Below are 25,426 nucleotides of genomic sequence, written 5' to 3' on the forward strand. Positions count from 1 at the left end.
CATGACAACCAGAAGCGCACCATAACATTCCGGAACCTCAAGTCCATAACCCCTCCTCCTTCTCCTCCATCCTGGCTGACTCCATCTCTGACTCTGCCCTTACTCCAGGCGTCTCCCCCACTGAACTGGTGAACACCTACAATGATGCACTTTCCTCCTGCTTTGACCAGGTTGCTCCCACCAAAAGCAAATCTGTCTCCTTCACTCACTCTGTCTCCTTCACTCCTGCCCCCTGGTACACCGACCAACTCCACCATCTCAAAGCCAAAGGCCGTCAACTTGAACGCCTACACAAAATAACTGGTCTCACTGTCCATTTGGATGCCTACAAACTTCACCAACAACAATATAAAGAAGCCCTCAACAGTGCGCGCTCCTCCTACTATTCCTCCATCTTTGATTCTGGCCGTAACAACCCAAAACACTCTTCTCCACCATCAACAAACTCCTCCAGCCCATGGACACTATCTCTAACTCATTCACCACCAGCAAATGCAACCTATTTCTAACATTCTTTCAAACCAAAATTGACACAATACACAACCAGTTGACTGCTGCCTCTCCCACCACCCTCCCTGACCCCCATTCCAACCCCCCACGACCCCCAAGTCATCCTCTTACATCTTTCAGTCCAATCACTGATTCCGTCCTATCCTCCACAGTCACCAGCATGAAGTCCTCAACCTGTGCCTTGGATCCCATTAAATCAGAAATCCTCATCATCGGCCCAAAGTCCCTCACCCGTTCCACCCAGACATTCTCACTCAACATCGATGGCTTCACCGTAACCCCCTACAGTCATGATACCGTTAACCGCGGTTAAACCGTGGTTTAATTTGGGGACGGTTTAAATGTTTCAATTCTATATCGCCTAACCCTACATCTTATGAATTCCCATCCCTACTTATTTGTCTTTGTGCTGCAATGTCAAGGAACCGAAGCCTAAGAATTTTGCTCTCTTACACTTGTGTAATGTGACGTAACAATACAACTTCAAACTTCAAAGTCATATACAGTAGACAACACCACTGCACTGAAACAGACCTGTGACAGACTCTCATACTCTCATACATAGAACACATGCCCATTCACCTCTTTTGTTTTCCTCGACAGAGCAGATATAAACAAGCCAGAGCCTTAGCAACCAGCCAATCTGTCCGAATCTATTTGATTAGTGGGCTATTCATTGAACAGTCAGTAACACAGGAAACATGATCACATTCTCTCAAAGTCTGCAAAATCAACCTCATGTATTTTTATTTTGGTAGCCTCACCAATGCTTTGAATAACTACTGTACAGTACGAACGAGTGAAGAAGTCCAGCAAGCAGAGGTTTTCACTTCCACTCTCCAAGCATAGTAGTGACCAGGGGAGGAGGGTGGGAGGTAGAAGTCGGATTATGGGTTTCATTGTAATGCATGGAATGGATATAGGAATGGTATCAAACACAAGGAATGGTATCAAACACAAAAAAATGTACTCCATTCCATGCATTACAATGAGCCCGTCATCCGATTTTTACCTCCACCAGCCTCTCCTGGTAGTGACCGACAGACGACTATTGGAAGGACAACAGCCAAAGACAACAGCCACGACTACCAGTCGGGAAAAGGAAGGGCACGGCAGGCACACAAATAGACATGAGGTTCCTCACGGATCCCGTGAGGGTGCTGCTGTAACTCAACATCACATATTAAAGGAGCTGGCCTCTGTTCTCCAACTCAGCCCCAAGGACCCCCTAATAACTTACTCCAGCACTCAGTCTGCTGTCTAACTGGAGCCAATCCAGGACAACTGGGTTAGCAATAGGTCACATGTTTGGATCAGACCGGTGATCGACGAGGAGATTAGAGGGAAAACAATGCTAACAGTACAAGGGGAAGGGGTTTTCTCTCTCTCGCTCTGTTTATCTCTCTCTGTTTATCTCTCTCTCTCTCCCCCTATCCTCTCTCTCTTTCTCTCTCTCTCTGTCTCTCTCCCTCTCTTTCTCTCTCACTCTGTTTCTCTCTCTCTCTCTGTCTCCTTATCCTCTCTCTCTTTCTCTCTCTCTCCCTCTCTTTCTCTCTCTCTTTCTCTCTCGCTCTGTTTCTCTCAGTCTCTCTCTCTCTCTCTCTCTCTCTCTCTCTCTCTCTCTCTCTCTCTCTCTCTCTCTCTCTCTGTCTCCCTCTCTCTCTCTCCCACCCACACCCAGTGTTTGGGTTAATATACCCAGTTTGTGAGTGGAGTGTGGGAACGAGGAGGCCGTGGTAACAGAGAACATCTGGGCCTGGCCTCAAATGCAGCCTTCATGTTCATGAACACCTCAAAACTGCGATCTGCCGCCAAGAATCAGGTTTCAAACCACCCACTCTTCTAAATATGTCATATAATTACACATAATCTAAGACTGGATTTAGCTGTAGGCAGACTCTGATCCTGCCAGCGCGCCTGTTATTAAGGTTTCTTGATGAATCCTAGCCTGAAATTACTCCATGATGCGAAGACTTAGGCCTGACTAAGTTGGGAGTAAAGCCGCTGTATTTCTGTGACACTCCCACTGCGCTATGGTTGATTACAACCTTCTGGGTGCAACTACAGTACGAAATGACTAACCCTTCACACAGCTAAAGCTAGACGTTTTGGGTAAGCACCACCGCTCAATTCTAATTAATAATTTGCTTTGCAGTGCAGGAACTTTGACTACATTTCTATCTACAGAACACAACCCGACTACCATAGGAGAGGCATGGTAAAATAAATCCTGTGCAATTCTGTTGGAGATCTCTTCATGGGCCTGCAGCCTTAACAGCAGGGTGTATACAAGATGAAAATAAGCAAGACTATTTATTTCACAGTAGGGCTGTATGTTTCAAACGCCCCATGGATTGCTACCCTTTTGTGCAAGTTGTACAGCCCAAAAAATGCTTTTTAGACATATCAACAAAACACACTCACAAGGAGTTGACTACAGAGAGAGATTAAGCACTGACTGTCACATATAAATACAGTACATAATGTTCTGCTTCAATACATACTTATTGTTTGGACTAAATCATAGCGATAGAAATTAGACAGACAGATAGTGACAGATAATGACTAAATGACAGCAATGTATGACTCAATTTAGAGTGCTAGAGGTCAAGAGCAATCCCATAGCAAGTCCCTTAAGAGGTCTTCAAATGCATTTCCTGTCCAATCACTCCTGGCTACTCCCAACTGCAATATCTTCTTGCTCAACTGCTTCCTCCCATCAAATCTTTGGTTTTGAGTTGACCTTTAGACTTATAAAAGAGGCATTATCACAAATGCAATCTCTTATGAAGGAGAATACTGTATTTAGTGCTACTTCAAGTGAAGGATTGTTCAGTAAAATCAGTGTGCGTTGTGTAGAGTGGAGTGGAGCGACAGCGGTAATGAGAGAGTGGGGATTCTGGGGGAAATCAATTAGTGATCATGGGATGGACGGACAGGGAGAGGGAAAGGGTGTGTGTCCAGAGGAGTGGAAAATAAACACAGGGGCTATACACTATGAAGAAAGGAGACAGCTAACGAAGACAGGAGTCAACCATCAAACTACCCCTGTCCCTGCTCCATGTCCACAGGACCCTACAAACCTCAGATAAAAGATGACAACTCAAAAGAATACTCTGTAGATAGCAAATCTGTCAGAGCGATTTCTACAGTCCATCTTGTGGAAGGAGCAGACCCCCTGAAAACGATCCTTCAGCTCATAAAATGGGATCCAGATGTTGTAATGCTACTGTACAAGGCAGTCAGACTTTACAATTCTGTCATCCATTTCAGATTGATCTCCTCTATACTTACTGTAACTGGAGTTTCAATGCTGTACATGGAGAAGGCAGAACAACAGCTGGCTCTATCATTTTGATGCCTAAAGTCCACTTCAGCAAATATTCTTCATCATTTTAGACAACACAAATAGCTAACAACTAGAGTAGAGTGAATAGAAAAAAACATCTTTAATGAAAACGTTTTGCCTTACATTATGTGTTCATAAATTAGAGCTTGTTTGAAAACATAATCCCAATCAACGCCTAGAATAGAAACCTCAGCGAATAGTAGGTTATTATTACTTGCATTGCCTAAAACAAAACAATCAAAGCATCTTGGTCGGGCACTGTCCTAATTTTTTCAGGCAGTTTTTAATTAAGTAATCTATATTTAGTTGGTTGACATTTCGGCACAATGCTGGGAAGTCATTCTCTCCCCTGCCAATCCAGCCAGAGGAATGTAGCAGCAACGGGACATGCAAAGGCTGAGTTGGGACCGAGTTGGGACACTACAGTGTCAACTACAGTGGGACACAATAAAGTGAGAAAGAAATCTGGAGCATAGAATGCTTGCATACGCAAAATTAAACAATGCGTATACATCACTGTTTGCACAAGGAGATTGATATTAACCCATTTGAAATATAGAAAGTAATACCACTGTACACATGTCTCTAAGTGTATGAACACACGCACGACCTGGGCGTGATATTAATAGCTGCGCCTGATAGCTGTATTAATCCATGAAAACGAAACTACAGTATACCCCAGGACAGGTACAATCATGTTTAAAATCCCCCTGGTCCATGACTGAAACTTACCATATTTCGGGTTCTCCTCCAGTTCCATCATGAAATAGTGTGTCCACTTATAAACTAAAACCTAGACTCCATATGTCACAATTCACAGCCTTAGCAGAAATGTTGTCACTGTAAATCCGACGCGATTACTTCGCTAAAGTCCACTCCAAATCTAGACTAAACCACAAAACATTTACAGAGGCATTCCTTAGTTGACAAATATGACCAATGAATACTAAGCAAAACTCTGAGTGACGGTGAAATTAGCGAATCACTATACATGGGTGGGACCTCGCTACTGCACCGCCGATACACCGCTAATATAACGGTATGATTCAAGTGTAATCGAGTGTCCGTTTCAATGTCTATTTTAGTGTGCAATGTATCAAAAAAAAATGTTTGGATAAATGACAATCAGGGGAGGTTCAAAGACCTCCTAAAGATTTTGCTGCTCAGAATCTTTCCAAAATAAACGGAGATTTTGATGAGCGCTGAGCTAAACAAGAAATGAAATATGAACCGTAGGATATACAGTTAAAATGGCATTGATAAAACAGAAGGCGAATGCCAAAAGTCTGACTACAGATAGGATATACAGATAGAAGAAAGGAGTGCCGTCCAATGGGGGGCCGTTGGGCATTAAATTACATAGGCTCTAAGGGGGCATTATGTTGGCTCCAAAACAACACAATACTATTGTTCAAAACTCAGCACTGGCCATATAAAGTTCGATGTATGATTAATTATTAATGCTATTCGTTCATTTATTCATTCGTTTATAATTCAGCCTAACAGCTGGTGACTACTACACTCCATGTAAAAAAAAATAAAAAAAATATAAAAATCTTCAGTCGCTCTCTGAAGCTTGGTGGACGGGTGTAGCGGGGGTGATTTGGAATCACACTTTCAGGGTTTGAGACATGTACACTCAATGGGCCCTCCCTCAGAACTTGAGGTTGTCCTTTTGGCCTAATGGTATAGCAGACGCTTGTGTCTTCCATAGGCCAAAGACCCGGGCTGGAAACCTGCCCGTCACAATGGCACATTTCAGGACTTACTATCTTACATGAGAATGATCTGCATGATTCCTTCATCCCTTCTAATGTCCTACTTTTACTGCCCAGAGACACACAGTAGTGGTGGTGTTAGTGAGCAATAACCAATGTAAAACACAATTAATATGGTTATATAGATCTATATGGAAAATGTTTTGTTGGGTATCAGGTGCTCATGTTTGCGACCATGGATTATATTATACATCTTACCAATCGTTCGCCAACAATGAGAAATAACTTTTACTGCAATATGCTGCAATATAATGTATGACTTCTACTGCAATATGCCACCCAACAACGAGGGCGCATGAGTGTTAAAGTCATACCAATGGGTTTGTTTTCTTGTTGAGTACTGCTCTCTGCTGGTCAACTCAGTCCTTCTGAGAGAATGGGGAAATTATCGTCATCTCACAAGAAAAACACTCAACCACTTAACGAATAAAACCATATTTCCTGGACATACTCTACATGGAACAATCTATAGCCAGAATACATGGAGCTAAAAAAAAGGACAATTCAAACATGGACCTCTGCAATACCAAAGTTAAAAGAGTTGATGGAGTGACTGTGTTTGTAGGCTGTGACTGTGTTGTATGTGAATGTAACCTGTAATTGTTGTACTATTATGATTTTATGATATACCAAATCTAGTGTAATGAAGAACTATCCGCTTGTTAAGTCTGACGTCAAAAGTGACGTTTAGCCATTTCCGAGTCCAAACCAGAAATTCGAGAAGGGTCCAGCTGCGGACATCACGCCTATCACCTGGCAGCGGAGTGGACGTTCGATGACGTCTTGTCATTTACGAAATATCAAAACATTACTGCCCTCTACTGGGCATGTACATGCACTGCTCATGGAGTGTAGGCTATTTGGCGTTTCTCTCACAAGTTGTATGGACTGTCACAGAGATAGATACAGTGGGGGAAATAAGTATGAACACATCAACATTTTGTCCAGTAAATGTATTTCCACTGAGCCTATTCAAGTGAAATTGGCACCAGACTTTGGCATTAGCTCAAACAATCCAGACAAAAAAATCTAAACATAAAGTTGTGTGTAATAAAGTGTAATGAAACAAGAAATAAGTATTGAACACATTAACTGAAAATAATTCAATACTTGGAGAAGCCTTTGTTTGTAATGACAGCTTCAAGGCGCTTTCTGTAGTAAGTAACTAATCGACCCGCAGTATTCAGGTGTGATTTTGGCCCATTCCTCTACACAGATTGTTTTTAAATCTTGTGAATCTGGATCTTCAGATGCTTCCACAAATGTTCAATTGGGTTTAAGTCAGGTGATTGACAGGGCCATTCCAACAAGTAGATTTTTGCTTCCTTTGCTGTATGATTTGGATCGTTGTCCTGCTGGAAGGTCCACCCACTTCTCATCCTCAGCGTCCTGGTGGATGGTAGCAGGTTCATCTCAAGAATCTCTCTGTACATGGCTCCATTCATTGGTTATTAAATGTTAATGTTATATTACATTTTGGTCTCATGTGACCCGAGTACATGCTCCCAGTAGTTCACTGACTTGTCCAAATGTTGTTTGGCAAACCTTAAATGAGCTTCAACATGTATTTTTTTCCAGTAGTGGAGTCTTGCGGGCTGAGTGTGCACAGAGGCCATGGCGGTGGAGTGCATTGCCTACTGTCACAGTTGTACATGCTGCCTCCAAGTCTTTCTGGAGATCTTTCCTAGTGGTATCTATCTTTACATTCCATTATCCAAATGCATACAACTAGAATTCCATTTGACTTGCAACTAATTAACTAATAAATGCCATGAACCATCACAAGCGTAGATAAATCGTAGATTTATTTAGAGCTTGAGAATTCACAAGACAAGTGGTTACATACTGCATTTGACATTTTTGTGAAAGCGACTTACAACAAATAAATGTAAGAAAAAGAAAAAGAAAAAAGAAAAAGTAATCTATGCTATGACCATTGGAAAATACAATGCTAGAAGAAGTACTTTTTAAACATTTTTAAATGTAATTTATAGTAGAGAAACTGTACAGGGGGTAGTGGGGATGAGGTCTTTAGGAGGGACAGTTAAGATATAGCCTGAAGAGATGGGTCTTCAATCAGAAGATAGGTAGCGACTCTACAGTCCTTACAGCAGCTCGCTCCACCAGCGGGGCGACAGAACAGTGAAAAGTTGTGACCAGTAGAGAGACTGCTGCATCAGCATAGAGGTGGCAGCGCCAGGCAACCAGCCCAGGTGGAAGTGCAGAGTGACCAGGCAGGGGTTTTGGGGCAGAGTGACCAGGCAGGGGTTTGGGGGCTGTTTTCCTCGGTAGGTGAGCACTAGGATCTTGAATCTGATGAAATCACAGCATCAAGTTCCTTAGGGTCCATATCACCAACGACCTCACCTGGGATGAGCATACCAACCAGGTGGTGAAAAAAGCACAACATCGCCTCATCGCAACATCTTAGGCGGCTGAAAAAGTTCGGCTTAGGGCCTAAAATCCTAGGGGCCTTGTTCAGAGGCACAATCGAGAGCATCCTAATGGGATGCATCACTGCCTGGTATGGGAACTGCACTGCCCAACATCGCAAAACACTGCAAAGGGTAGCGCGGACAGCTGAGAGGATCAGCGTGTCAGAAAGGCCCTCAGAATTATCAGAAACTGTTCGAGCTTCAGGCTACATCTTATTGTGCTTTGCACAGCATTTTGCACTATTGAAGCCACTGTAGTACGACTGGTCACTACCATCTCTTTATTACTTTATTATTACTTATTTTACTTATGGCGCTTTTCCATCAGCAGCCCAGCCCGGTTCGGGTCAGGTCGGTTCGGCCCGCTTTGGCCCGCTTTGGATCAGTTCTGGTTTTCCACTATACACAACAGACCCGGAGTGTCTGAAAAGTGTGTGTGAATGCTGAAAAGAGAAAGAAACTTATGTGGGCTATCGTAAGGAGCGACGATGTTGGCTTTGATCGTCGGCGTAAACAACAAACACAGGTGGGTTTTGTTATCCTTCACGGCTATTTCTAGTATATGACTGGTTTGGGTTTATTCCGAATTTACAAAACACATTATCTCTGATCTATTCCAGATGCTTCATTTTTTGCGAAATCTTCGCAGCGCCCCGTCAGCGTGGGCCATCAACAGAGCTAACGAGTGGTGGGATTTCGTGGTCCCTGATTTCACCGATGCTCTGTGGGTACAGAACTTCAGAATGTCGGAGGAAACATTCCTGTATCTGTGCCATAAACTTCGACCAGCCATGGAGAGACGAGACACAGCCTTCCGTTTGTGTGTCCCCCTCAACAAAAGAGTAGCGATGGCACTGTGGAAATTGGTGACCAACTCCGAGTACAGAAGTGTATCACATCTGTTTGGTGTCAGTATCACAACTGTGTGGCGGTGTGTGAGAGACTTCTGCGCTGCTGTACAAGCGATACTAGTACCAGAACTCATTCGTCTTCCAACCCAGGAAAAGTTTGAGGAAATGGCTGACTACTTCGAGCAGAGATGGGGGGTTCCACAATGTGTTGGTGCTATTGACGGATCTCACATCCCCATTTTGGCACCAAGAGAATACCACTGTGACTTTTTCAACCGTAAGGGCTGGCACTCAATCATCCTGCAAGCCATTGTAGACGGAAAGGGATTGTTCTGGGATGTCTGCACAGGGTTTACAGGGAGTATGCATGATGCCCGTGTTCTCCGTGTGTCCGGGCTGTGGGAGCTAGCCACCTATGAAAACCTTTTCTCAGGTCGCACAAGGAACATTGGTGGATGTGACATTGGTTACTACCTTCTAGGGGATGCTGCATATCCCCTGCACAGCTGGCTTTTGAAGCCATTTTCTGATAACGGACGACTGACTGAAGAACAACTACAGTACAACATCAAAACAAGCAGAGCAAGGGTTGCTGTTGAGAATGCCTTTGGCAGACTCAAGGGCAGGTGGCGTTGCCTTATGAAGCGGAATGACTGTGATCTGGCCCTGGTGAAATCAATGGTGATTTCATGCTGCGCTCTACACAACCTTTGTGAAGCCCATGGTGAGGACTACAGACAGGAATGGAGTGTTCATGACACACCAGAACCATCCTTGGTGGCGCTGCCACAAAGGGCTGAGACTGAGGGACTGGGTGTGCGTCAGGGGCTGATGCGCTACTTTACCTCACTGTAGCATCATTGTTATGTTCAGCATATGAGATGGCTACTGCCTGATTGTCTGCATGTTTGAATCATTTCTATTGGATATTGTTCTGCACATATGTTGTTCTACACATAATAAAGTCATGTTTTTTGAACCCTTAAAACCACTGCCTTCACTTGTCTGCTTTATGAACTGTAGCATCATTGTTATGTTCAGCATATGAGATGGCTACTACTTTAGGTCACTGTGGCATCATTGTTATGTTCACACACACACAGAGATTAGATCACGGTGCTTGTATTTATTAAGGTGCAAAGTGTAGTGAAATACAATTAAAACACTGCAAACGTGCAAAATAATTAATAATTTAAAATAAAACGTGCAAAAACACTGCAAACAGCAAAAAGTGAGTAAAGTAAAAACGTAAAGTAAAAACGTAAAGTAAAAACGTAAAGTAAAAACGTAAAGTAAAAACGTAAGATTATATATAAACATAAGACTTAAGACCATGGCTGAAGTTCAAGACCGCAATCAGGGGCGGGGGTGGAACCCTACAGCTGGCACCACGTCAGCCGCGGTGGCGAACACCAGCACGTCCTCTAGCGACGTTGCACATCTGCCCACTGTGATGAGAAACAAAGACGGGTCAGGTCATGTGGTTATGTTAGGGTCAGTCATGTGGTTATGTTAAGGTCAGTCATGTGGTTATGTTAGGGTCAGTCATGTGGTTATGTTAGGGTCAGAGTCATGTGGTTATGTTGGGGTCAGTCATGTGGTTATGTTAGGGTCAGAGTCATGTGGTTATGTTAGGGTCAGAGTCATGTGGTTATGTTAGGGTCAGAGTCATGTGGTTATGTTAGGGTCAGAGTCATGTGGTTATGTTAGGATCAGAGTCATGTGGTTATGTTAGAGTCAGAGTCATGTGGTTATGTTAGGGTCAGGGACATGTGGTTATGTTGGGGTCAGAGTCAGGGACGTGGTTATGTTGGGGTCAGAGTCAGGGACATGTGGTTATGTTGGGGTCAGAGTCATGTGCGTAATCCATCACTGCGATATCCATGTGCTTCTTGAAGGAGTCGTAGGTGGACACCACAGGCAGGACCAGGTGGTTGTTGCTGGGCTGTCTCTCGGGCAAGGCCCCCGCTGGGTCCTGGGGGTGGAAGAAGGACAGGCTGGGGCGGGGGTGGAACCCTACAGCTGGCACCACGTCAGCCGCGGTGGCGAACACCAGCACGTCCTCTAGCGACGTTGCACATCTGCCCACTGTGATGAGAAACAAAGACGGGTCAGGTCAGGGTGGATATGGAGAGGGGGAGGAGGATGGGGTGGGGGCGTCTCAAACTTAGAAAGGGAGGCCCCTTTCTCCATCATCCCCTCTGATTGGAAGGAACTGGACAGCTGAAAGAGGATCGTCCCAACAGGCGTCCGCCATTTTGCTTTCACCTATCCCCAGGTCAAATCAGTAAAGGAGCAGAGACGAAGGACAGGAAGCGAGCCACTTTAGACTAACGAGATGTGTGGTTATGTTAGGGTCAGAGTCATGTGGTTATGTTAGGGTCAGAGTCATGTGGTTATGTTAGGGTCAGAGTCATGTGGTTATGTTGGGGTCAGAGTCATGTGGTTATGTTAGGGTCTGAGTCATGTGGTTATGTTAGGGTCAGAGTCATGTGGTTATGTTAGGGTCAGAGTAATGTGGTTATGTTAGGGTCAGAGTCATGTGGTTATGTTAGGGTCATAGTCATGTGGTTATGTTGGGGTCTGAGTCATGTGGTTAAGTTAGAGTCAGAGTCATGTGGTTATGTTAGGGACTGAGTCATGTGGTTATGTTAGAGTCAGAGTCATGTGGTTATGTTAGGGTCAGAGTCATGTGGTTATGTTAGGGTCATAGTCATGTGGTTATGTTGGGGTCTGAGTCATGTGGTTAAGTTAGAGTCAGAGTCATGTGGTTATGTTAGGGACTGAGTCATGTGGTTATGTTAGAGTCAGAGTCATGTGGTTATGTTAGGGTCAGAGTCATGTGGTTATGTTAGGGTCAGAGTCATGTTAGGGTCAGAGTCATGTGGTTATGTTAGGGTCAGAGTCATGTGGTTATGTTAGGGTCAGAGTCATGTGGTTATGTTAGGGTCAGAGTCATGTGGTTATGTTAGGGTCAGTCATGTGGTTATGTTAAGGTCAGTCATGTGGTTATGATAGGGTCAGTCATGTGGTTATGTTAGGGTCAGAGTCATGTGGTTATGTTGGGGTCAGTCATGTGGTTATGTTAGGGTCTGAGTCATGTGGTTATGTTAGGGTCTGAGTCATGTGGTTATGTTAGGGTCAGAGTCATGTGGTTATGTTAGGGTCAGGGACATGTGGTTATGTTAGGGTCAGAGTCATGTGGTTATGTTAGGGACTGAGTCATGTGGTTAAGTTAGAGTCTGAGTCATGTGGTTATTTTAGAGTCAGAGTCATGTGGTTATGTTGGGGTCAGAGTCATGTGGTTATGTTGGGGTCTGAGTAATGTGGTTATGTTAGGGTCAGAGTCATGTGGTTATGTTAGGGTCAGAGTCATGTGGTTATGTTAGGGTCAGAGTCATGTGGTTATGTTAGGGACTGAGTCATGTGGTTAAGTTAGAGTCTGAGTCATGTGGTTATTTTAGAGTCAGAGTCATGTGGTTATGTTGGGGTCAGAGTCATGTGGTTATGTTGGGGTCAGAGTCATGTGGTTATGTTGGGGTCTGAGTCATGTGGTTATGTTAGGGTCAGAGTCATGTGGTTATGTTAGGGTCAGAGTAATGTGGTTATGTTAGGGTCAGAGTCATGTGGTTAAGTTAGGGTCAGAGTCATGTGGTTATGTTAGGGTCAGAGTCATGTGGTTAAGTTAGAGTCAGAGTCATGTGGTTATGTTAGGGACTGAGTCATGTGGTTAAGTTAGAGTCTGAGTCATGTGGTTATTTTAGAGTCAGAGTCATGTGGTTATGTTAGAGTCAGAGTCATGTGGTTATGTTAGGGTCAGAGTCATGTGGTTATGTTAGGGTCAGAGTCATGTGGTTATGTTAGGGTCAGAGTCATGTGGTTATGTTAGGGTCAGAGTCATGTGGTTATGTTAGGGTCAGAGTCATGTGGTTATGTTAGGGTCAGAGTCATGTGGTTATGTTAGGGTCAGAGTCATGTGGTTATGTTAGGGTCAGAGGCATGTGGTTATGTTAGGGTCAGTCATGTGGTTATGTTAAGGTCAGTCATGTGGTTATGTTAGGGTCAGTCATGTGGTTATGTTAGATTCAGAGTCATGTGGTTATGTTGGGGTCTGAGTCAGGGGAGGCTGGTGGACATCGGAAACCGCAGGGGCGGCTCATTGTAACGCATGGAATAGAATAAAGAATCATGTTTGATACCATTCCTTATTCCATTCTGTGCATTCCGATGCCTCCTCTGGTCTAAGTGCAGTACCTTCACACTCCAGTAGGTAGTGCCTCCAGAAGGTCACGACGCAGCTCTCTTTGACCGAAGGCTCCTGACTGTCGGAGAACTGGACGGTGAACAGGTCAGTTACGGCCTCGGCGGTCAGCTTGGCAATAGGACCGCAGAACAGGCTGAGGAAAACCTCAGGGAACATCTGGACCTGGTCAAACACCCCCAGTGTCTTCAGACCCTCACAGAACCTAGAACACACAGAGGGAGAGATAAGTGTTCATTAGTGAAAGGTGCAGTATGTAGTTTTGCATCTTGCTGCCCCCCACTGGCCACACTGAGAATTTAAAAACTTGCATATTGTGCTACATTTACTACTAATAGTGCCAAACATGTGGATATCCATGTATACAAAGCAAACGTGAAACAGGCATGTGAAGGCCAGTATCCTACCCGACACCAGATTGGAGAGAACAGCTTAGTTTGATCTTCCCAGCACTTTCAGTGAATGTACTTCAGCATGTGATCTCATTTCTTGATGGCTACTGATTTATCATGACCATTTAGCACTGTTTTAAAGCTAAAGCCGACATACTGGACCTTTAACGAAAGGCTGTAACAACGTCTGAAACAAAGTTGTCATAACGAAAAACGGTAGTCATAATGAGAATGGTAGTGAATAGTTTGAAACTGAGTTTTTATTTATTTACATGTTTATGTACAGTATGTATCTGAGCAAGGGCAGAACAAATGCTCTCAGATGGTGACAGACGTGAAAAAAGCTATGGAACATCCGCAGATATACACAACTTCTGTATGGTAAGGTATACAGACCTTCTGTATGGTAAGATATACAGACCTTCTGTATGGTAAGATATACACACCTTCTGTATGGTAAGGTATACAGACCTTCTGTATGGTAAGATATACAGACCTTCTGTATGGTAAGATATACAGACCTTCTGTATGGTAAGATATACACACCTTCTGTATGGTAAGATATACAGACCTTCTGTATGGTAAGATACAGGGTTCGAGTTATGTGGGAGCCAATGGGAGCTGAGCTCCCATAAGGAAGGTCTGAGCTCCCATGAAAGCAGTAAAATCATACATCTGTGGGGGTCGCTAATAATACATTACCACAACCATTATTTGATCATAAATGTCAATGTAATGAGTATTATTTATATTTATTTATATGATAAATATTCGAAAATAAACACGTTTTCCAAAAGAACTACGCGCACCAGCATTAATCTCCTGTGAATGACAGTATGCCTTTGACTGCCTGCACTTTACCACCAAGACACTATGGGGCGCAGTAGAATATTGTGCAACAGCAGAATATGATCGTTGAGAGCTTGCGAACGTGAAAATACGATTATTGAGAAGAAAACATTCAGCAGCTAGCTATCATGCCGCCCCAAAAAAGGCCACTGCTGCCGACCGAGTCGACAAGCCTGGAAAGTTTCGGGTTTTCATCCAAGAAACCAAACTTGAATTCAGCTGCACCTGTTATGACACCCAACGTTGAAACTGTTGAAATAGCAGAGCTCAAACAAATCCAAGTGCTTCCGAAGAAAGTAGCAGAACTCACCTCCAGTATGTATAAGGAGACAGCTAGCTAGTTCGTTCAGGGCAGCCTATACTGTCTAAAGAAAGGATGCCTATACAAAACTGAATCCAATTATGAAACTTAATGTGATGAATGGCGCGACAGTTGGCCCCTGCTCACCGATCCGATCATTCATGTGCCCAGATTGTAGAGCACATTACACAAGAGATGAAAAACAAATTCATTTCTAATGTCAAATCACTTGATTCCCGTAGTAGCATAACATTAGATGAAAGCACAATTCATGGACGAGCATACATGATTATTTATGTCAGGTGCGATGTCACTGGAAATGGAGATGTGGACAATGTGTCGTGCTAACAGGGAAAGTGAATGGACTGTATAGCAAAAACAACAAAATGATTGGCCGAGATACCCGTGACTATCGCTTATAGCTGTTGTTTCATGTGGTGCTGTTGATTAGGGTTGGGTACCGAAAATCGGTACCAGTAGGTACCGGTTACTTTACATTCGGTATGTACCCGTACCGAATCGCAAAGGAGATTTCGGTGCCTCATTTCGGTACTTTTCTATCTCGTGACGTCACATCGCCTGTTAAATTTCCACTCAGTGAAAGCAGCGAGTACGGAAGGATAACGAGAAGGTTGCTAATAGCAACTTCCGCTAGCAGGTTGGCGTAACGCGACGCTCGACTTATGGGTGCGTTCCGTAAACTCGTTCTGGAATTCTGATCACCACTCGTGGAATGCCTTCTGTCCAATCAAATGACTTGCTCCCCTTATGACGTCGGGCCCAGTGTGCGCTGCGACGCTCTCAGAGCGAGTTTACGAACGCAAGCCTTTGATTGGACAGTGCACTCCAGGATTCGACGCGTCTGTTGATGACGTTGTGCGGATGTGTGGCTGCGTCTCTGCGAGGTGGACAACATGATCGGGGATCTCTTGATATTCGGGTACTGTCCTTATCCTACTACTGTGTCTGAAAAATCAATCGTTATGTCATCATGGACCAGAGAGGGGGAGGGGAGTTGTAGTAGCTGAGCAGCAACAGAGTTTGGATTTTGACGAGGTGGACCAGGGCTCCAGTTTATCAGAGTTATATTTCCTCTTGGTCTTCTTGGTTCTGGGGGCTATGCAGGCCTCTTCACTAGATCCCTTTTCTAAGAATATTCTGATGTCCTTGAGGGGCTGCCGAACAAGTGTGTACTCGTATTCGACATCAGTACCAACGATAGGCACCCCAAGCTTAATGGAGTCCCCAAGGCTCAGGAGGTTTATTTTCATTTATTTTAATTTGAGTGTATATTTAACTAATATATATTGTGCCTCAGCAATAAAAAAGTGAAAAGCTGTTTAATGTTGTCGACCGTGTTATTATTATATATATATATATATATATATATATATATATATATATATATATATATATGTCATTTTAAAAAATCAAAAGTACCGAATTAAGTACCGTTTTGGTACCGGTACCGTTTTTAAAGTATCGGTTAGGTACCGGTACCGGATAAAACCCAAACGGTACCCAACCCTACTGTTGATGTGGTGAAATTAGTAGCCTATGAATGAATGAATGAATGAATGAATGGTCTTTATTGTCATTGATATAGTACAGGTACCAAACAACGAAATTTGGGAGGGGTGGCTCCCCTGGTGCTAGGAAAGAAAAAACAACAACAAAAAACAAGAAGGGAAAGGAGCTGGTTTACACAAATAAAGTAAGCATAATAAACTATGCTATACTGTACAAATAAAACACTGTGCTGTACTCTATGCTATGCTATACCTATTCTAAACTATTGCTGTACTCTATGCTATGCTATACCTATTCTAAAATGTCCTATTCTCTGCAACCTTATGTACCCTAGGGTTGTCATATTGCACATAGTGTTATTGCACATTCATTTAAAGTGTCGCAGTTTGCAGGCTTGAAATGTACACATTTGTGCCTCAGCACTACACCTGATTTTCAATCCAGCAGCTGCCATCAATCCGTCCAGACTGTCCAGGGCCCAGAACCTAGGTCTTTGCTGTGTTCAGGGCCTGGATGGCCCTGGGGTAGAAGCTGAGCTTCAGTCTGTTTGTCCTTGCGAACATGGTCCTGTACCGCCTGTTCGAGGGCAGCCGAGCAAAGTGTTCGTACCCAGGGTGGGATGGGTCTCTGGAGATCTTGAAGGCCTTCCTGAGGCAGCGTGTGTTGTACAGCTCTTCCAGAGAGGGGAGGGGGGCGCCGGTGATCTTCTGGGCCGTTCTCACGACTCTCTGTAGCGCATTCCTCTCTGCGGCTGTGCAGCTGGAGAACCAGTTGCAGATGCAGTAGGTGAGGATGCTCTCCACTGCGCAGCGGTAGAAGGCCACCAGCATCTCCTGTTCTTTCCTGAGGACTCTCAGGAAGAAGAGCCGCTGTTGTGCCTTCTTGATGATGGCTGCTGTGTTGTTCTTCCAGGACAGGTCATCCTGTATGTGCACCCCCAGGAATCGGAGGGTTGACTCTCTCCACGCTCCCTCCGTCGATGAGCAGGGGCAGGGCCTCAGATTTTTATTTCTATGGCTAATTAAAACTTGTAAGTCCCAACACTGTGTGGGCATGATTCGCGCGCGTGCATGAGAACATTTCGCACTGTTATTTTGGAGACCCCCACAAAGCTCAGCTTATAACTCGAACCCTGGTAAGATATACAGACCTTCTGTATGGTAAGTGCATTCTGTGGTTATGTTAGATAGGCAGATATACAGACCTTCTGTATGGTAAGTGCATTCTGTGGTTATGTTAGATAGGCAGATATACAGACCTTCTGTATGGTAACTCCATTCTGGTAATCCGATGGAAGTTGACCAGGTCCTCTAGCAGCGGGTCTCGGTCTGAGAGGCTGTGGACGTGTCTCATGCAGCCAGCCACCTCCAGGTACTCTGAGGCTGACTGCATGGCCTCTCTCAACGCCTCCACGGACTGGCTCTGCTGGATCTGAAACAGGAGAACGTGACCAGGGGAGGCAGAACACCAGGGGAGGCTGGGGGAGGTAGAACACCAGGGGAGGCTGGTGGAGGTAGAACACCAGGGGAGGCTGGTGGAGGTAGAACACCAGGGGAGGCTGGTGGAGGTAGCACTCAGAGGACCAGCTCGTTGTAATGCGTTGAATGGAATCAAACACACGTGTACGATGAGCCCGTCATCTGATTTCTACCTCCGCTGGACCGATATATCGCCTGTGACACACAGCTTTGAAGAGGCCATCAAAAGAGCATTCCGGTCCGACTTTTATAACAGTTATGCAGTGTTTCCTCTATATGCATTGATTCGGGCCACCACGAATACATTTTCTCCGCCACTAATTGATTCAGTCCACTTTGATTCAATGTCAGCCATAGTAGAAAGGCAGAGCGAGATATGTGTGGTGGCCTGGGAAAACCCGTCGGATGTCGCTGGCGTTCGTTTGTGGCAAAGAGCAAAAATAGATGGAAATCGCGATTTTGGCGATTTTGATATTATGTGGTATTCTAGTACTTTGAACTCCATACTACATTATGGTGAATAAACATTTTAAGAAAACAAAAGAGAAAGTACTTATTTTTATGTTTTTGTGGTGGGTAGTTTGCTAGCAAAACAACGTCACGTTGAACGTGTCTCATTCTCAGTTAAGCAACGCACGCACACATGAGCGAAAGGAGAGACGATACTTCCACCTGTGTTATTGCCAGTCTACTGATGCTCACAATAAGCATAAAGTAATAACATCTTAACTAGAAGACACACAAATGGATCTGTCCCTCGCATACCGACGAGGCGAGCAGACTAACACCGCATCACAAGCAGACAAACGAGACCGGCCGATCTGCATAGGCTCCTCCCCCGACCCGGAGCCATTTCTCCCCTTTCACTTTTTTTGACATGATACATTAAAATGCTCATAACTTTTTAAAATAAAGGGCTATCTCAGTCATTCAACCAGTTATGAATAGCTGAGAACTTCTAATTTATGAAAATATAAAAAAATGAAAATGTCAAAATGCCACCATGTGAAGGGTTTTCCCAGGCCACCACACATTATCACGGGAGAAAAGAAAAAAAGCAGATTGAAGCTCGATTTAGGCCGCTTTCAGACCTACACGTTCCGATTTAGGGTGTAGTAAGTTAAAATATGTTACAATGTTGCAATTAACCTCGTCTCAGACTGAATTGCTTTCAACACGCGTGAAGCCACGCGCTTGCAAAACAGTTTTGTGATTGGTCCAAATCAGATTTACATGCTGAAAAACATTTGGACAATAAGAGACACAAGGTGTGGTCGCATGGTCCAATTACAGGGCAAAATGCGAGGGGCAAAAATAATCTATTGCCTCTAAAATCATCACGAACAGAACGGTGGAGGTACGGGTAAACAGGGGTCATGTCGGTGTCATCAAAGGTAAGAATTAGAACTGCAGATCTGCCTGAATGACACCTTATGGCAGGAATATGAGCATGAGGACCTGGAACAGTTCACGTCGTCGGTTCTGAACCACATAGTGAACTGCACCAACTCAGCCACCGTGGACAAACGGGTCCGGGTCTACCCCAACACGAAGCCATGGATGACTGGGAAGGTCCAAAAACTGCTCAAGGAGAGGGACAACGCCTTCTCAGGGAAGGGCACACTGCTGTACAGCACCACCAGGGCTAACCTAAAGCGCGGCATCCGGGAGGCCAAGGCAGACCACAGAGAGAAGATTGAGGAATGCTTCCTGAGCAACGACTCCAGGCGGGTGTGGCAGGGGGTTCAGCACATGACAAACTTCAGAGCCTTCACAGCCGCGGAGGACGACCCCCTGCTGGTGGAAAAGCTGAACTCCTTCTACGCCCGGTTCGACGAGGGGCGAACGGAGGTAACCACAACACAAACACCACTCTCTCCAGCTCTCAGCAGCCTCACCCTCACAGAGCATGAAGTGAGACGCGTGCTGAAGGCGGTGGACCCCAGGAAAGCCTCAGGGCCGGATGGCGTCCTGGGACGGGTGCTGAGGGACTGCGCCGACCAGCTGGCCGGGGTTTTCACCAACATCTTCAACCAGTCCCTGTCCCAGGCCACCATCCCACCCTGCCTGAAAACCTCAACTATCATCCCAGTCCCGAAGAAAAGCACGGTGAGCTGCCTAAACGACTACCGCCCGGTGGCACTCACACCAATCATCATGAAGTGCTTCGAGAAACTAGTCCGGGCCCACATAGTCACACGCCTCCCGCCTAACCTGGATCCATACCAGTTCGCCTACAGAGCCCACAGGTCCACAGAGGACGCCATCGCGACGACTCTCCACTCCACTCTATCCCACCTGGAGAGGGGAAACAGCTACGCGAGACTGCTCTTTGTGGACTTCAGCTCTGCCTTCAACACCATCCTTCCAGACAGGCTAGTGACCAAACTACTAGACCTGGGACTATCACACTCTATGGGCCCTATTATGCACTTCATAAGTCTTAAGCAATAAGACGAGGCGGTAGATCTAAACTTAAGACGTGGAGGCGTGGTCAAGGCCACTTTGCTATTATGCGTGCGGTAGTGGGCGCCTAAAACCCGGCGCTAAGCAAAGAAATTAGTCATGGGTGTGTTTTGGGCGTCTTCTCAATCAACCCAATCAGCGTGCCAGGTGCCATTCCCTTTAAGAACCGGCTGCGTTGAGTCATTAGCGCTATGCTATTATGGAAGTCCTAAGAAGGAGGTCAGCGCGCTTCTCTGCAGAAGAAAGTAACAAGCTCGTGCATGATTATTTTCTGAATAAACACGGCAATACCTCCGCTTGTGAGTTGAGAAGTATTACAGAGGGGTCGCTGGAAGACTGCAGGAATGACAGATGTTGATGTCATTATATTACGCACGGCATGCTCGTACTGTATGTGCACAGTATGCGGAGGCAACATACTGTACAGCGCTGACCTCTCCCTTCTGAAATAAAGCATTTATACTGTGACCGTAATTGACGTCTTGCCGTGGAGCCACGTGCGTGTTCATGTGTGCCCACATGCATGCGCAAACCGCGGAGGCGCGCTCGTGTTTCAAAACGTGCATGAAGTCTAAACTTAAGAACTTTTCAAACCACTTCTTAGCGCTAGGAGCAAAGTCAGATCGCATAATAGCAGGGGCGCCTAGTGCACTTCATTAACATATGAACACTCCCACAATGAGTAATATATGCACGGGAGTATTACGTCTTATGTGTGGGCGCCTATCGACACCTGCATAATAGCAGTAGCGCGTATGAAGCGCATAATAAGGGTGGCGGTAGGTCTTAACCTGGCGGTGCGTCTTAATTAAGACTTAAGACGGCAAGTTAAGAAGTGCATAATAGGGCCCTATATGTGCATGGATCAAGGACTTCCTGTCTGACCGCCCCCAGAGGGTGCGGGTGGGCTCCCACACCTCCACAGCCCTCAGACTCAGCACTGGGTCCCCCCTGCTCGTCGATGGAGGGAGCGTGGAGAGAGTCTCAACCCTCCGATTCCTGGGGGTGCACATACAGGATGACCTGTCCTGGAAGATCAACACAGCAGCCATCATCAAGAAGGCACAACAGCGGCTCTTCTTCCTGAGAGTCCTCAGGAAAGACCACATCGGACAGGAGATGCTGGTGACCTTCTACCGCTGCGCAGTGGAGCGCATCCTCACCTACTGCATCTGCATCTGGTTCTCCAGCTGCACAGCCGCAGAGAGGAATGCGCTACAGAGAGTCGTGAGATCGGCCCAGAAGATCACCGGCGCCCCCCTCCCCTCTCTGGAAGAGCTGTACAACACACGCTGCCTCAGGAAGGCCTCCAAGATCTCCAGAGACCCATCCCACCCTGGGTACGAACACTTTGCTCGGCTGCCCTCGAACAGGCGGTTCAGGACCATGTTCGCAAGGACAAACAGACTGAAGCTCAGCTTCTACCCCAGGGCCATTCAGGCCCTGAACACAGCAAAGACCTAGGTTCTAGGCCCTGGACAATCTAGACAAATTGATGGCAGCTACTAGATTGAAATCAAGTGTAATACTGAAACACAACTGTGTACATTTCAAACCTGCAAACTGCGACACTTTAAATGAATGTGCAATAACACTATGTGCAATATGACAACCCTAGGGTACATAAGGTTCAGAGAATAGGAAATGTTAGAATAGGTATAGCATAGCATAGAGTACAGCACAGTGTTTTATTTGTATAGTATAGTATAGTGGATAGTGTACATAGCCTTTATTTATGTAAACCAGCTCTTTTCCCTTCTTGTTTTTAGTTTTTTTTTTCCTAGCACCAGGGGAGCCCCCCCTCCCAAATTTCGTTGTTTGGTACCTGTACTATATCAATGACAATAAAGACCATTCATTCAATTAGTTTTCTTTAACTCAGCTGATGCATTACCTTGCTATTGGTTGTTTACCGAATCTGTCACACTGTGATTTTACTTGTGTAAACAGTTAGTGAGTAACGTTAGCCGGTTTTGTGCATGTACTCTCATGTAGGCCTACTTCGTATTGATGAGCTGATGATCTTTCATTGTGTGTGTGTGTGTGTATATACTGTATGTATGTATGTGACTGTCAGTCACAAGTTTATATTCTACGGAAGTTGTTCAGTGCTGTATGAAAAAAAGTCGCCACCCCGCCACCTAATGTAAAAAATCCTGGAGGAAACACTGGTTATGTATCAACGTGGTTCCTCTAAAATCGTGAGATTTAACACTAGAACAGCAGTGCCTATTTGACCTACTATGTGGTTACAATGGAAAGCTGCAATTTATACAAAACGTTCACTAGTTGGCCGTCTTGTAAATTAGCCAGCCTCCTACACAGAAAAACTGCAAAATAGCTCTATACTAGCTTCTCCTGATGTGATTTTGAAAATGTAAGGATACTGGGTGGTAGAACGCACATATCCTATCCCTGGAACAGACAGACTAGAACACGGTGGAAAAGACGCGTAAAAAAGAAAAGTCGTACCGTCTTGATTTTGTGTGTGAAGTGCGTGTCTCCTATTTCGTCCAGGGTGAGGGGGGTGTCCCTGGGGTAGTAGAAGAGAATGGGGTAGTTGAAGAGACACCTGTAGAGATCCCTGGAGAAGAAGGCTGGGGGGGGGCCTCCGTGCACCAGGCTGAGAGACAGCAGACAGCCCACGTCGTAGTACAGGTCCTCACACTGGGCTGGGGGGGAGACGCAGGAGAACACAACCAGGAGACACTAAGACACTGGGCAGACAGACAGCGGAGGTAGGAAGAGGACAGGCTTGTTGGAATGCAGGGAGCAGAATCAGGAATGGTATTGGTTTGAGTCCCACTCATATTTGTCATCTTATTGGACAGATACAGTGAAGACAGACAGGAAAGTAAGGAGGAGAAGTGAGAGAGAGGGCATGTCAGCAGGAAATGGGCCTGATTCGAACCCATGCTGACATGGGCATATGTGTGTACTGTAGACCGTCGTGCTAGACCACTGGACCACCCCAGGCCACGGCACACACGTGTTTGATACCGTTCCTGATTCTACCTCCACTGGCCTGTAGAAAGTAACCATAATCTACTCTGTCATACGGTAGGTATGACATATCATTCTCAAAAAGAACCCCCAAAAATCTGATGTGGATGTGGGTACAGGAGGTGGGGGGGTTACGAGGGTTACGAGGGTTACTCTACCTTGTGAGTTGAGGGTCAGGTCCTTGGCCCCGTCGGGGCCCTGGAAGAGCACACAGTTCTGCAGCTGCTGCGTCAGGAGCCTGAGGAAGTGGCGGGTGTCTCCTCCAGGAGAGTCGCACCCCGGGCTCTGCTGCCTGGCGCTGCTGAACCTGACAGACAGGGCCTGGGACGGGTCGAACTCACTCCTGTTCACCAGCTCCAGGCCAGCCTCCAGGGCTGCGCTGCCGCTCACCGCCACTAGGGGCGCCTGCTTCTGGACGGACGGTATCCGGCTGGCCAGGGCCTGTAGGAGGCCCATGGGAGAGCTCCCTGATAGAGATGGCCTGACAGAGAGAGATAGGGACTTTTTCAATTCTATCTACCAGTGGAGGCTGGTGGAAGTAGAAATCGGAGGATGGACTCATTGTAATGCTGGAATGGAATAAGGAATAGTATCAGTCCATTCCTGCATGACAATGAGCCTGTCCTCCATTTCTGACCTCCATATGGATTGTGTAAAAAAAAGAAAAATCAATTAAAATATTTGTGAGGTACAACACATCTGAACAGACACTATAGACACAGCAAAAGAAAAAACAACTAATTCTTCCTTGTTCTAGCACTGTGACTGCCGATGGCCCCTGGACCTAGCATTGATTACTAGGGCTGGGTTAAGAAAATCGATTTCCCGATTCAAAATCGATCATAATTTCATAAATCCCGAGATGGATTTTTTATGCCTTTTCCTTAGACCGTATTCCTTTTAGGCCTTTTCCAACTAGGCAGTAAATTAAAAAAACATGACGACAGAGAAGAGCTGGACAAAAGCAAAGCCATATGTAAGCTGTTACGTTTCTCAATAGGTTCTGTTATGTTTCTCAAAAGGTTCTGGGTGTACACAATAATGTCGGATCCAGGTGCGGTGTAAGTAAAGAATGAGACGGAGATGTAATAAAATAAAGATTCTCTTTACTGAGACGTATGATTCATAGGTACAAACATAAACTCTTAGCCGGACAACAAAAAGGGGAGCAGTAGGGCTCAGCACGTAAGTAATAATAACTCAGGCACTGCGGTCAATAATAAAGTGCACGAAAACTAAAGATTGAGCAAAGGGCTCCAAAGGCGGTACAAGGTTGCAAACCAGCAAACAAAGTCAAAGTTCAAATTACGTTCCGGGTAACGGATACGTGAAGTGGTAATACATACACAGGGTTCTGAAGCATTCCATACGGTGTAACACAAGTGATCGACTGACAAGGGACAAGGAAATGGAACACACCTAAATACACTGACAAACACTCACAGGTGACAACAATCATTCGATAATTAGTCCAGGGCTGGAGCACTGTCGCTCTTCGACCAGTAGGGGCGATGGGGAGTCCTCTTTGCTGACCCCCCTTGTAACAGTAAGCTGTGCAAAGTGGAGGTGAAATATTGTGGAAATACCACAAATCTACGAAACCACTTACTGAGACATCACCCAGACCAGACGCAGAGTTTCCTCTATATGCATTGATTCGTGGCGGGCCGCCACGAATACATTTTCTCCGCCACTAATTGATTCAGTCCACTTTATGACCGGAGAACAGAAAAAAAGATTGATTGAAGATTGAAGCTAGTTTAGGTCGCTTTCAGACCTATATTTCGTTCCGATTTAGGGTGTAGTAAGTTACAATATGTTACAATGTTGCAATTAACCTCGTCGGGGACGCGCTTGCAAAACCGTTTTGTGATTGGTCCGAATTTAGCGGGACATTTGGATTTCTGGAAATCCCTTCCCTCTCTCTTCGCCGGTCGCCGGTCCCTTTAATCCCGTATCCTAATCGAAAATGCAACATCATCAGCGACGACTGTGGGTTATTGCATTTACTGCTGTTCTCTGGTTCATGTTCTTATACCAGTGCTCACTATAGAATATTTTAAATGAACATTCGTAATGTAGTCTGATGTTCATGCAGTGGCGTACCGCAAAATCCCGAGGCCCCCCCGCAAGGTGGCGGCGAGGGCCCTTTCGCAACGGAGGTTAAAAAAAACGTGCGTTTTTTAGAGTCCGATGCATCATTGACGTTGCGAAATTTCGCAA

The 25,426-nt window shown here is 45.4% G+C and overlaps 1 protein-coding gene across 1 annotated transcript in view; it reads right to left on the reverse strand.

Moving 5' to 3' along the window:
* Positions 1-10,279: 10,279 nt before the first annotated feature.
* LOC308150637 (G2/M phase-specific E3 ubiquitin-protein ligase-like) overlaps positions 10,280-25,426 on the reverse strand; it is a gene marked incomplete at both ends in the record, with an annotated part of 30,941 nt that continues 15,794 nt past the window's right edge. The window contains 6 exons of the mRNA XM_080523446.1: positions 10,280-10,371; positions 10,754-11,011; positions 13,178-13,389; positions 17,515-17,687; positions 22,673-22,872; positions 23,362-23,684. Of these exons, the coding sequence (XP_080379572.1) occupies positions 10,280-10,371; positions 10,754-11,011; positions 13,178-13,389; positions 17,515-17,687; positions 22,673-22,872; positions 23,362-23,684 (1,258 nt within the window). The remainder of the gene's footprint in view (positions 10,372-10,753; positions 11,012-13,177; positions 13,390-17,514; positions 17,688-22,672; positions 22,873-23,361; positions 23,685-25,426) is intronic.

This window comes from Nansenia antarctica, assembly GCF_963989245.1.
Source record: "Nansenia antarctica genome assembly, chromosome: 2".
Taxonomy (NCBI): domain Eukaryota; kingdom Metazoa; phylum Chordata; class Actinopteri; order Argentiniformes; family Microstomatidae; genus Nansenia; species Nansenia antarctica.